Raw genomic sequence first — 14,060 nt, forward strand, 5'->3', positions numbered from 1 at the left:
GAACATGCTTGTTGTGTTCTGTGTGGCGTATAAACTGCATTGCTTGCATCAGGCTCTTGGAGACGCAATTGGCTCATAGTGCCCCGCAGCCCGTCTATGAGTCTGTATTGAACACACTGTGCCTCGCCTTGCCCAGCTGATGGGGAGGATACAGTCTCTCTCTCTTTCTCTCTCTCCCTTCCGCCCTGTCCCACTCCTGTCCCTCCCCCGTCCTCCGTTATCGCTCCCTCTCTCTCTTCCAATCACTCCCTCTCTCAGGATCGTATCCGGCCTCTCCCACTGCAGTCTCTCTCCACCGGTCTCTGACCTTCAGCAGCCTGGGACCATGCAAGCCTGCCTGTCCAGGTATGGAACTAATTCCTACCCTGAACCCTATCCTATCCCCCGATCTGCATGACTTCCCTGTGCAGAATGTGAGAATATATGTCTTTTACTTTGATCTGAGAGTGAACGTGGTGTGGCCTCTCACTGGTGTTGCTTGGGATTTCCTGCAAGTGGAAGGTATACCCTTCCCTGGTATTTGGTGCTCCTGGGTTGTGTTAGCTTAATTTATAGGAGTGTGGGTGTGTGTATAGTGCTGTACATATTTAGTAAACTAAATGCATTGGCACTCAAATACCTCCCATCACTATGTTTAAATTACAACCCCAACAAATGTATCCTATATAATGCATTTGGTATGGAAATTGGAGATGCTTAAATGAAATTGGAGATGCTTAAATGAAATTGGACATGCTTAAATAAAATTGAACATGCTTAAAACAAGTGTTTTTTATATCCTGAAACGTAAGCAAATGTACTGTAGGACGTCTCCTGTATCACGTTTGCCTCAAGTCATTCCACTGTGTAGAAATATGATTTGTAATGTTGCTGTAGAATCACAGTTTACATAACAATTATTTAGCAGACATTCTTATTCAAAGCGACCCACAGATTTTTATCGGGGATTCAAACCAGTGACTTTTCGGTTACTGGCCCAGTGTGCTTAACTGGTAGGCTACCTGGCTACATCACAGTTGATAGTAATGTAGCCATCCACAGCCCTGTCGTCAGTGTTAAATAATGTAGTAGGCTGACGTCCTGACCGTTGGTCGATTTAAGCTTTCTCTCACGATGGAGGGTGTGGATGGTGCCTCTCCGGCACAGCAGAAGTTGATTGATCGGCACTCAGTACAGAAAGAGGGAGGGAGTGCAGCCGGCAGCCGGTACTAGTGGGAACAACGAGCCATTAGATTGAATGCTGCTTACTCGACTCTTCCCCTCTCTATGGAGCCCAATGGCTGCTAACATGGCTGTCTCTTAGAGGTCATTGATTGGCTACTGTCCACGCTAGAGGCATTAAACATGATCATGAAAGGAATACCACATAACGTCCTAAGAGCATTGTAGTATTGATTGGGGGGGGTTATTTACTGTGAACTTATTGTGTGCTTTGTACAATCCATAGTTGTTTTGTGGTTACATCAGGCACTGTATGCACAACTGAACACATTCTGCATACATTTACTTGTGAGAAATAGTATGTAGTAAAAGCAGCTTCACCCAAGTCATTGCATGAAACACATAGTTATTATATGTAACCTCCTGTGAATATTTGTTTTGGTGCAGTACCTTTCAAAACGATCACTTGATTGCACTGCCACCCTCTTATCTTGAAAGGTTTTGTTGCTAATTTGAGCATAATGTCACCTCACCCTGATGTGTGTGACAAGTGTGTGACCAGAGCATGGCCAGAGTTCATTGAAGCTATTTATAGGGCATGACAGCTACAATGCATTTGGGAAGTATTCAGACCCTTGACTTTTTCCACATTTTGTTACGTTACAGCTTTATTCTAAAATTGATTTTTTTAAATGAGCAATCTACACACATTACCCCATAATAACAAAGCAAAAACTGTTTTTTAGAAATGTTTGCTAATTTATAAAAAACATAAAATTAACTGAAATAGTACATTTACATAAGTATTCAGACTCTTTACTCAGTACTTTGTTGAAGCACCTTTGGCAGCGATTTACAGCATTGAGTCTTCTTGGGTATGACGCTACAAACTTCCCTGCAGATCCTCTCAAGCCATGTCAGGTTGGATGGGGAGCGTCGCTGCACAGCTATTTTCAGGTCTCTGCAGAGATGTTCGATCGGGTTCAAGTTCGGGCTTTGGCTGGGCCACTCAAGGATATTCAGAGAACTGTTCTGAAGCCACTCCTAAGTTGTCTTGGCTTTGGAACAGGTTTTCATCAAGGATCTCTATGTTCTTTGCTCCGTTCATCTTTCCCTCAGTCCTGACTAGTCTCCCAGTCCCTGTCACTGAAAAACGTTCCCACAGCATGATGCTGCCACCACCATGCTTCACCATAGGGATGGTGCCAGGTTTCCTCCAGACGTAACTCTTGGTTTCATCAGACCAGATAATCTTGTTTCTCATGGTCTGAGTCCTTTAGGTGCCTTTTGGCAAACTCCAAGCGGGCTGTCATGTGCCTTTTACTAAGGAGTGGCTTCCGTCTGGCCATAAAGGCCTGATTGGTGGAGTGCTGCAGAGATGGTTGTCTTTCTGGAAGGTTGTCCCATCTCCACAGAGGAACTCTTGAGCTCTGTCAGAGTGACTATCAGGTTCTTGGTCACCTCCCTGACCAAGGCCCTTCTCCCCCGATTGCTCAGTTTGGCCGGGCGGCCAGCTGTAGGAAGAGTCTTAGTGGTTCCTAACTTCTTCCATTTAAGAATGATGGAGGCCACTGTGTTCTTGGGGACCTTCAATGCTGCCTTTTTTGGTACCCTTCCCCAGATCTGCGCTTCAACACAATCCTGTCTCTGAGCTCTACAGACAATTCCTTCAACCTCATGACTTGGTTTTTGCTCTGACATGCACGGTAAACTGTGGGACCTTATATAGACAGGTGTGTGCCTTTCCAAAACATGTCCAATCAATTGAATTTACCACAAGTGGACTCCAATCAAGTTGTAGAAAAAGGGTCCGAATACCTATGTAAATAAGGTATGTACTGTTTTTTTTATAAATGTGCAAAAAAATATATAAACCTGTTTTCACTTTGTCGTTATGCGTTATTGTGTGAATATTGATGAGGAAAATAAATAATTGAATCAATTTTAGAATAAGTCTAATGTAACAAAATTTTGAAAAAGTCAAGGGGTTTGAATACTTCCTGAATGCACTGTATGTCCTGCAAAGTGCTGCTGCCTTGTTTCCAACCTGTGCAGGTCCTATCTAACCCCAGTGAGAGATGAGGAGGCAGAGTCTCAGAGGAAGGCCAGATCCCGCCAAGCCAGGCAAACCCGCAGATCCACACAGGTACTAAACAAAACGCACTCCACAGGCCAGGACTGAAAATGCATGTTAAATTGAAATTCTTCATTACAAATCCAAGACTATGCCCCAAGATAGGAAAACTGTCCCCAAGATATTCTTTTGTATCAATGTGATTTTGTTGGACTATTTATCTGTAGTATCTTGTTGATCTTAGGATGTACTGTCTGTGTCTTCCTCAGGGTGTGACCCTGGCTGAACTGAAGGAAGCTCAGAGGACCAACAGCCTGTCTCCCCTGGACAGAGACAGACAGACAGCAGATGGACATAGCAGACTGACTGACAGGTCCTGTCTGCGGGGGAAATGGGCTGCAGAGGACAGAGGAGAGACCAGGACCAAACTGGCTCAGTCTATGGAGACAGAGGATCACAGTCCCACATGGAGCAGGGAGATAGATGAGGTGGGGATAAAAATGTAATAATTTTGTGTTAGCCTTTCCCCTCAGGATCGTATTGTTGTCATTAGTTACTGTTACAGTAGATAATCTATGATAATGTCATTTTGTGAGAGATCATCTTGTACTATAGTAGCTGCGTAGTTTGAGGTTCAGATGAGCCAAGCATTGAAGTGCAGTTTTTTTTCTCATTTCAAGCTCGGAAATCATAGATCAAGGCTGGGGACCATGGATGCAGAATATTCCTCTGCCAGTGGGCACTATACCAGCCTGGCCAACCGCACATCCTCCAGAGGTCAGAAACCCAACCATTGTACACAGTCACACAGTTATGACTGAATACAGATGTGTTTACATTTTTCTGCTCAACCATGTTCAGAAAGTTGCTTTGTTACATAAATGTCACTTCTCCACAAATATCCTTGTCATATGACATACTGTACCATAGGAAGAACAAGTTATACCTGACACCCAGTTTATGTAAGACTTTATACAGTCAGTGGATCAGTTGTTGTTTTTTGTTTTTTTGTTTTTTTACTGCAAGATCTCTCTATAGGATAAATAACTTGTCATGGTAAGGTGCAGTAACTGTTTAGTGATTGTTTCTTATCATGTGAATACTGTAGTTGTTGAATGGAAAGATGAAAACCAGAACCCAATTGAGGATCCCTCCAAACATGTCCTCTCCACAAGAGAGAAACAAGTTCGATTCTGTGACCAAGAGTCAGATGAAGCCTACCAGAATTTGGAGGTATGTGGTGTATGGAGTCTACTAAAAGCAGCACATTTACAAACAGTGTCAAAGATAGGATCTTATAGATTTGACATTTTTCAGAATTAATGGTGAATAAACACGAAATCCAAATAGTGAGCAAACTACTTTGAGAAATGTCTGTGACATTTTCAGCTACCAGTAGGTGGTGCTACAAAACACTATGATTTCAGTACAGTACCATTTTCCTCCCAGATGATGGGGCATTTGTTGATGAACATTACATGCTTTTACAATGGGCAATTTTATTATTATATTATATTACACACCTCACTGATTCTATTGTCATAGCTGGGGATTCCTATGATTCTTGAAATATCATATTGTATTGCAATTAAGTGTGTGTGTGTGTGTGTGTGTTTTTGCGTGCGTGCGTGTGATTGTGTGTGTGTGATTAGTTGTGTGTGTTCAAAGCTGCATTTCTTTGATTCATATAATAACAATAGCCTTGTACACAGAGACCATTAAAGAGGATCTGTGATGCAATGATTACAGATGTACTGCAATGTTAGTGTAGTTTGCTTTGGGATGTTTGTGATAGCGCTGTTTTGCTATCACAGTGGGAGTGAGTCCAGGGCAGGCTGCAGTACCCACATACCCCCTCTCCTTCTCTTCCCTTCTCTCTCCCTCTCCTACCACATCATACATGCTCGAGGTATCTTGACATTCCATACCATATTGGGCAAAACAGGGAGCTCCTCTTCTGCTTCTCAGCGTTGAATTATACAGCCATAATTATACTGTAGTCAATTCAACACTCTCTCTCTCTCTCTCTCTCTCTCTCTCTCTCTCTATGATGGTGTGTTCCTTTCACCTGTAGGTTAGGTATCTGCACAGACTGTCTCCATGCAGCCAAAGGTGTACATTCCTCCCAGGGCAGAATGACCCTATGAGGCTGGAAATCCCTTTCAAAACAATATGTTTCAGCAAAAAGCTCACAGTTTCTAATTCTGTTAATTTCCCTTAAAGATGGAATCCTCAGTAGGGGGGAAACAGCGCCACTGGCCGCCCCACCACCATTGTTATTGTTTTTATTGCCGAACTAAGGAGCACGGTAAACAAATTGCAGTACATATAGTGCTCTTCTATCGTGCGTGCAATTATGTCAGAGAGGAAATAACAGTGTTAGTTGTTTGCAGTAACTTCTTTGTTGTTGTAATATTGCAAACGGTCGTGGCAGTTTCACCATTAGGAATTCCAACTTGAATGGGCTTACAGTGAAATGGAGATGTAGTCCACAATCATCTCCTTAGTCTTGGTTACGTTGAGGGAGAGGTTGTTATTCTGGCACCACCATGTCTCTGACCTCCTCTCTATAGGCTGTCTTGTCGTTGTCGGAGATCAGGCCTACCACTGTTGTGTCATCTGCAAACTCAATGATGGTTTTGGAGTCGTGCCTGGACACGCAGTCGTGGGTGAACAGGGAGTACAGGAGGGGACTGATCACACACCCCTGGGGAGCTCCAGTTTTGAGGATCAGCATGGCAGATGTGTTGCTACCTACCCTCATCACCTTGGGGCGGCCCGTCAGGAAGTCCAGGATCCATAGCTTAGTGATGAGCTTTGAGGTTACTATGGTGTTGAACGCTGAGCTGTAGTCAATGAATTGCATTCTCACGTAGGTGTTTCTTTTGTCCAGGTGGGAAAGGGCAGTGTGGAGTGCAATAGAGATTGCACCATCTGTGGATCTATTTGGGCGGTATGTGAGCCATTACCAGCCTTTCAAAGCACTTCATGGCTACGGATGTGAGTGCTACGGGTCTGTAGTCATTTAGGCAGGTTGCCTTAGTGTTCTTGGGCACAGGGACTATGGTGGTCTTCTTGAAACATGTTGGTATTACAGACTCAATCAGGGACATGTTGAAAATGTCAGTGAAGACACCTACCAGTTGGTGAGCACAAATCAAATCAAAGTTTATTTGTCACGTGCGCTGATACAACAGGTGTAGACCTTACAGTGAAATGCTCGAAGCACACGTCCTGGTAATCCATCTGGCCCCGCAGCCTTGTGAATGTTGACCTGTTTAAAGGTCTTACTCACGTCGGCTACGGAGGGAGTGATCACACAGTCATCTGGATCAGCTGATGCTCTCATGCATGCCTCAGTGTTGCTTGCCTCGAAGCGAGCATAGAAGTGATTTAGCTCATCTGGTAGGCTCGTGTCACTGGGCAGCTGGCAGCTGTGCTTCCCTTTGTTTTCTGTAATAGTTCGCAAGCCCTGCCACATAAAATGAGCGTCAGAGCCGGTGTAGTAGGATTAAATCTTAGCCCTGTATTGGCGCTTTGCCTGTTTGATGGTTTGTCGCAGCGCATAGCGGGATTTCTTATACGCTTATGCGGTTAGAGTCACGCACCTTGAAAGCGGCAGCTCTACCCTTTAGCTCAGTGTGAATCTTGCCTGCAATCCATGGTTTCTGGTTGGGGTGTGTATGTACAGTCACTGTGGGGACGACGTCCTCGATGCACTTATTGACAAAGCCAGTGACTGATGTGGTGTAGTCCTCAATGCAATCGGAAGAATCCCAGAACATGTTCCAGTCTGTGCTAGCAAAACAGTCCTGTAGTTTAGCATCTGCTTCATCTGACCACTTTTTTATAGACCGGGTCACTGGTGCTTCCTGCTTTAATTTTTGCTTGTAAGCAGGAATCAGGAGAACAGAATTGTGGTCAGATTTACCAAATGGAGGGCGAGGGAGAGATTTGTATGCATCTCTGTGTCTGGAGTACAGGTGATCTAAAATTTGTTTTCCCTCTGGTTGCGAATATAACATGTTGATAGAGATTAGTTAAAACTGATTTAAGTTTCCTTGCATTAAAGTCTCCGACCACTAGGAGCACAGCCTCTGGGTGCTCGGTTTCCTGTTTGCTTATTTCCTTATATAGCTGGCTGAGTGAGTGCAGTCTTAGTGCAGTCTTAGTGCCAGCATCCGTCTGTGGTGGTAAATAAACAGCCACGAAAAGTATAGATGAAAACTCTCTTGGCAAATAGTGTGGTCTACAGTTTATCATAAGATACTCTACTTCAGGCGAGCAAAATCTAGAGACTTCCTTAGATTTTGTGCACCAGCTGTTGTTTACAAATATGCACAGACTGCCCCCCCCTCGTCTTTTTGGAGTGTGCTGTTTTATCTAGCCGGTGCAGCGTATATCCTGCTAGCTGAATATCCATGTCATCATTCAGCCACGATTCCGTGAAACATAAGATGTTACAGTTTTTGATGTCCGGTTGGTAGGATATTCGTGATCGTACCTCATCTAATTTATTGCCCAGTGATTGTACGTTTGCGAGTAATATTGACGGTAACGGCAGCTTTCCCACTCACATTCTGCGGATCCTTACGAGGCACTCCGGTCTGTGTCCTGTGTACCTGCGTCTCTTTCTCTGGCCAATTACGGGGATGTTGGTCTTGTCAGGTGTTCACAGAATATCCTGTGCATCCTGCTTTTTGAAGAAAAAATCTTTGTTCCATCTGAGGTGATTAATCACTGTCCTGATATCCAGAAGCTTTTTTTTGCCGTAAGATACGGTGGCAGAAACATTATGTACAAAATAAGTTACAAATAATGTGGGGGAAAAACACATAATAGCACAATTGGTTAGGCGCTTGTAAAACTGCTGCCATTTTATTAATGGGAGTGGGCTGAGGCAGTTTGGTGGATGCCTGGGCGTGGAGAGAGAAGAATGTAGATTAACATGAGGATGGTATACTGTATACTATAGTGTGAAAGGGATAGTGATAGCTTTTTGAGCTCACCGTCTCTATCACCGTCCTGCTGTCCTAAGGTGGAATCCCAGACATGGACGGTCAGTAACATGAGCGTTCCTCAGCGTTAACCAAGGACCTAAATCTGACTGTGATAATGCCCCCCCCCCCATCCAGTGAGCATGGTTTCATCTGGAAAGGATGGAAGGGTGCCCGCAGGCCCCATTACCAACGATGACCTCTGCCTGCCTCTATAATGATCTGAGCAGACTCTCTCCTCTCTCTCTCTGCTTTTCAAGAAGAGAGCCCAGAGACAGGTGCAGGAGATCTCAGCTGAAGACCTCACGGCTTTCACTGCTCTGTAAGGGGATTATTAACGGGGAGGCTGAGAGAAAGAACGAGGGAGAGAAAGAGAGAGAAATAGAGTGAGAGACTTTGCTGCCAGGCATAATTACTACTTTCTCCTGCTCCTGATGTTTAGATTAAGTTATCAGGGAGAGCCTTCTGTTCTCCCTCTATCGTCACAGACCTGATTATTCACTTATTCAGAATTCATGACAGCTCTGAGAGCTAAACACAGGACTGTTTGATAGACTCTCAATGTAAGGAGAGATAGTTCTGGATAGCCCATCACGGCATGGAGCTTAGCTGTGTGCGCTACAGAGGTTCAGCAGTTCTGCTGCTGCAGTTAGCAGGTTGGCTTAGGGGGTTGAGGGTAGCATTAGAACCCCAGAGTATCTGTGACCTCTCTCAGAACTCATAATCTCTCAGCTGTGACTTAGGCCAAAGCACAGCTCAACCCCCATAAAGATGCTAAAGATCACTAGACCGGTGAAGGCAGGAAAACAGAGAGAGTATGTCTGTCTGCAGGTATCTGTATGTTTTATTATATGTGTCTCTGTGCATGTATGTGTGTTTTTGTCTCTCTGTGACTGTTTGGGATTTGGCCTCTATGTGACTTGCAGAATGACCACACACCAGGGACCTGTCTCTGCCAGGAACACCTACACTAGTGGAGCAGCCACTATCCACTTCTTGAAAACTCTTTCAAGAAGTAACAGAGTAACATATGACAAAACACAAATTACTTTACTCCAAAGTAAGTGTTTAAGGACCAGAGTTATTCTGAGTTGGAAGTGGAGAGAGAGGAGAGGAGGGGACCCTAGCCAAGTGATGTATGAGAATGTTCCATATTGAAAGTCATAAAGGAGAGAGCCAGTCTACTCAACCTAAGCCCCAGATCCAGTGTGTGGAACTTCAGCTGAAATCAACTCTTTATATAGGTCTCAGCAGGCATTTCTCCACAGCCAGGGCCAGTGCAGTTCACTGCCACAGGGAAGCCATTTGACTACCTGATGAGCTAGTAGGAACTCAGACTGTCCAGCAGACTCGCACAGATGGTCTATGAAGCTGGTTGAATATGTATTGGAACAATCCATATGAACAGATTGGAATCGCATATATCAGGATTTATATTACGTGAAACTTCAGTGGTGCTTATCTTAAACTATGGGCCATAAAGCACACGTAATGTATAATTGATATGACATGACAAGTCAAAACTCCAGGAAAAATAAGTATTCTGCCTGCACACCAATGTTTAAAATCACAGAGAGATCTAATGTGAAAAATCAATGTACATAAAGAAAAGAATAATCTCAGTTTGAATATTTATTTTTCTCTTATTGTGTCTCGTTTCTTTTCTGCAGTTGAATGGTTGTATTTGCCATGTGCAATGGTCACTGGGTCCACTCGTTAAAAAGGAGAGAAACAGGAGAGACAGACTTCTGTCCTCAGTATGACTCAAAGCAAGGGGATGGGAGCGTGCCAGGCCAGGGCTCAACACAAGACCGCCAGGCCAGCATTCATTCTCTCTCATGCACTCTCTCTCTCTCTGTCCCTACTCTCTCTCTCTCTGTCCCTCTCTCTGTCTCTCTCTCTCTGTCTCTCTCTCTCTGTCTCTCTCTCTCTCTCTGTCCCTCTCTCTCTCTCTCTCTTCTCTCTTTCTCTGTCTCTCTCTGTCTTTTTCAGTAGATGAGCGAAGAGGATAAAAGAGTTCAGGAAGAGCCACAGCACTGCAAACCTCTTTAAAAAGAAGGTAGCAGTGAGCCTCTGGCCTGTGTGAGCAGAATCTGAGAGGAAGGGAAAGAGGGATGTGAGGATGGGGGATTGTGTATGATAGAAAGAGAAACGTAGCAGCAACTTAATACTTCAGTGCTCTAGAATCCAATGCAGTTGCCACAGATTGAGTCATTGTTGACAGGCCTCTGTGTGTGAGGTAACCGATATTGTAGGAAGAAATCAAAACCACGATGGAGTGGAGTGTTGCCTTAAAATTAGCATGTGAGCTTAGCTCACTTTACAGTGCAGCATGGTTAGTACTATGAAACAGATGGTGAAAAGGAGAAAGGGCTCGGACACAGTGGCTCGACATCCAAATGTCAACACTCATACTAACATTACTTCTTCCCAGAGCATCATGGGAGGACAGGGTTACTTGACGGGTCACTGTTGATCTTGACTCCCCCCAAGTGTTAAAGCTGAACCTCTGGAACCTCAGTATCAGCCCCCTACTTCTGTCTGTCTACTTCCTCCTCTACTTATCCTCATCCACATCAATGGACAGCTTTAGCCCAGAGCTTGTACACAGCAGAGCCTCTGGCAGCCTGCCAGAGAGTTCTGCCAGAGCTAGAGTGAGCAGGGAAAGGCGAGAGAGAGAGGGGAGGAGGGTGAGAGAGAGAGAGTTGGGACAGGAGAGAGGAGAGTTGGGGAGGAGAGAAAGAGGGGGATGTAAAAGGAGAGAGAGTGGATATTTAGAGAAACATGGGATAAGAGATCATCTGGAACAAACCTTTCACTGTGGTTGGGTTTATCTTTGGATGTGAGGACTTAGTGTGTTGTGTCGACTTTGATGTGCGAAAGGGTCTCGGAGTAATGAAGCTGTGGTCTAACAATCCTCAACTAAGTTGATTTGTCTACTTTTTAAGAAAAACAGAGGTGCATGTCTTTGTAGGAGTTGTACTAGCCAAGGGGAGAAATAGCTATTTTGGTTGTTTTCATTCTTGTCCAATGATCACTTTGCTGTCTTTACTTTGTGGAGGAAGAAGGGAAGGTAGGTCAGATCAGCAGCAATATTTCTAAAGATAGCAGCGGTCTCTCTCTCCAGCCCTCTGGACTGTGGAGCGGGCTCCTCACACACACCTGTTTGTCAGGATCCCCAGTCAGGGTGAGTGCAGCAGCAACAACAGCCATAGGTGTCTGCACAGTTGTAGCCTAAGAGGAGATCTGTGCAGCTGTTGTCTGTTCTGGATTGGAAGCCTCTGTCTGTGGATGTTACTGTAGAGGCTTGACCAGACCTGCATCTGTGTCCTGGGTAGAGTGTGGAGATGTCATCTATGTACCCCCGCACCAAGGAGCTGTCCAGGACTAGGAAGTCTCTGTCCGACTCACCACCCTCTTCACCCTCTCCTACCGCCAAGAACTTCAGAGTAAGACCAACTTTTTTCTCACTGTCGGAACCTCAGAGCAGTCATGGTTTTCCCACTTTAAACTTATTTAAACTGTAGAAACAAGCGCTTTATGTTCGTATGAATTCCTAAGATTTTGCATCTGTCTCAGAGTATCACTGATAATCCCTAATTAACTGTGTGTGGGTGTGTGACTCTAAAGCGACTTGTAGCTATCAAAGGCTCTTAAATGCTGATTAAGTTTTGGCCGGTTTACTCCCAGCTCCTATTGGAATTGTGACATCTGTAGTGTGCTTATCCAATATCCATTTTCATTCAACCTAAACTAAACACCTTACAGTACATGGTTGTTAATTAAGTAATAACGCATAAGAGGGTGTGGTATATGGCCAATATACCATGGCTAAGGGCTGTTCTTAGGCACGATGTAAAGCAAGGCAAAGGCAAGGCAAAGGGTGGTTACCTTGAAGAAGCTAAAATATAAAATATATTTTGATTTGTTTAACACTTTTTTGGTTACTACATGATTCCATATGTGTTATTTAATAGTTTTGATGTCTTCACTATTATACTACAATGTAGAAAATAGTAAAAAATAAAAAACTTGAATGAGTAGGTGTGTCCAAACTTTTAACGGGTACTGTATGTATTTTGATGTGTGCTCTGAAGGCTCCTTAACACATGATTGGACGGGTCATTGTTCCAACCACTTGAGTGTTTCACAACCCTTGAAAGAGAGAGAGGGAAGGAGGGAGTATCTGCTGTGTAGTGCTGTGCACATGGCCACTTATTCTGGAAAATACTTTAGGATTGTAACATTCCATCTGCCATTTCCTGTTGTTGTTTTTCAGAATGTCTTATTCTCATGTTTTATTTATTGATATGATTTACATTTACTGATGAGTTATTTATTACTGCATTATTTCATGGTGTTGCCTTTCCTTTAGTAGCAATATATGCTTGTTTAAATAATTTAAAAAACAAGAAGAAATGGGTTTTCAAATGGAAGTAATGGGATTCTATATTAGAGAGGCACAGAATCAGGTGCTAAACGATCATGACCCCCCCACCCCCCACCGCAGTACTGACAGTACCGTATCATGACCACCCACTACCGCAGTACTGACAGTACTGTATCATGACCACCCACTACCTCAGTACTGACAGTACCGTATCATGACCCCCCACTACCTCAGTACTGACAGTACCGTATCATGACCACCCACTACCTCAGTACTGACAGTACTGTATCATGACTACCACAGTACTGACAGTACCGTATCATGACCCCCCACTACCTCAGTACTGACAGTACTGTATCATGACCACCCACTACCTCAGTACTGACAGTACCGTATCATGACCAACCACTACCGCAGTACTGACAGTACTGTATCATGACCACCCACTACCGCAGTACTGACAGTACTGTATCATGACCACCCACTACCTCAGTACTGACAGTACCGTATCATGACCACCCACTACTGCAGTACTGACAGTACTGTATCATGACCCCCCCACTACCTCAGTACTGACAGTACCGTATCATGACCACCCACTACCGCAGTACTGACAGTACTGTATCATGACCACCCACTACCGCAGTACTGACAGTACCGTATCATGACCCCCCACTACCTCAGTACTGACAGTACCGTATCATGACCACCCACTACCTCAGTACTGACAGTACTGTATCATGACCACCCACTACCACAGTACTGACAGTACCGTATCATGACCTCCCACTACCTCAGTACTGACAGTACTGTATCATGACCACCCACTACCACAGTACTGACAGTACCGTATCATGACCTCCCACTACCTCAGTACTGACAGTACCGTATCATGACCACCCACTACCGCAGTACTGACAGTACTGTATCATGACCACCCACTACCGCAGTACTGACAGTACCGTATCATGACCACCCACTACCGCAGTACTGACAGTACTGTATCATGACCACCCACTACCGCAGTACTGACAGTACTGTATCATGACCACCCACTACCGCAGTACTGACAGTACTGTATCATGACCACCCACTACCTCAGTACTGACAGTACCGTATCATGACCACCCACTACCGCAGTACTGACAGTACTGTATCATGACCACCCACTACCGCAGTACTGACAGTACTGTATCATGACCACCCACTACCGCAGTACTGACAGTACTGTATCATGACCACCCACTACCTCAGTACTGACAGTAGCGTATCATGACCACCCACTACCTCAGTACTGACAGTACCGTATCATGACCACCCACTACCGCAGTACTGACAGTACCGTATCATGACCACCCACTACCTCAGTACTGACAGTACTGTATCATGACCACCCACTACCTCAGTACTGACAGTACCGTATCATGACCCCCCACTA

At 44.6% G+C, this 14,060-nt stretch overlaps 1 protein-coding gene across 9 annotated transcripts in view; it reads left to right on the top strand.

Annotated features, from left to right (window-relative positions):
- The first annotated feature begins 210 nt into the window (after positions 1-210).
- The window catches only part of LOC115132302 (protein phosphatase 1 regulatory subunit 12B-like), a 40,354-nt gene continuing 26,504 nt past the window's right edge, over positions 211-14,060 (top strand). For 2 of the 9 annotated variants that reach the window (XM_065020786.1, XM_065020787.1), the window contains exons 1-6: positions 211-345; positions 3,217-3,307; positions 3,505-3,723; positions 3,916-4,012; positions 4,344-4,468; positions 11,571-11,681. In XM_065020786.1, the coding sequence (XP_064876858.1) occupies positions 326-345; positions 3,217-3,307; positions 3,505-3,723; positions 3,916-4,012; positions 4,344-4,468; positions 11,571-11,681 (663 nt within the window). In that variant the 5' untranslated portion in view covers positions 211-325. The remainder of the gene's footprint in view (positions 346-3,216; positions 3,308-3,504; positions 3,724-3,915; positions 4,013-4,343; positions 4,469-11,570; positions 11,682-14,060) is intronic. The other 7 variants (XM_029664797.2, XM_029664801.2, XM_029664796.2 and 4 more) reach the window with 5 other exon arrangements.

The sequence above is a fragment of the Oncorhynchus nerka genome, linkage group LG7 (assembly GCF_034236695.1).
Source record: "Oncorhynchus nerka isolate Pitt River linkage group LG7, Oner_Uvic_2.0, whole genome shotgun sequence".
NCBI lineage: Eukaryota > Metazoa > Chordata > Actinopteri > Salmoniformes > Salmonidae > Oncorhynchus > Oncorhynchus nerka.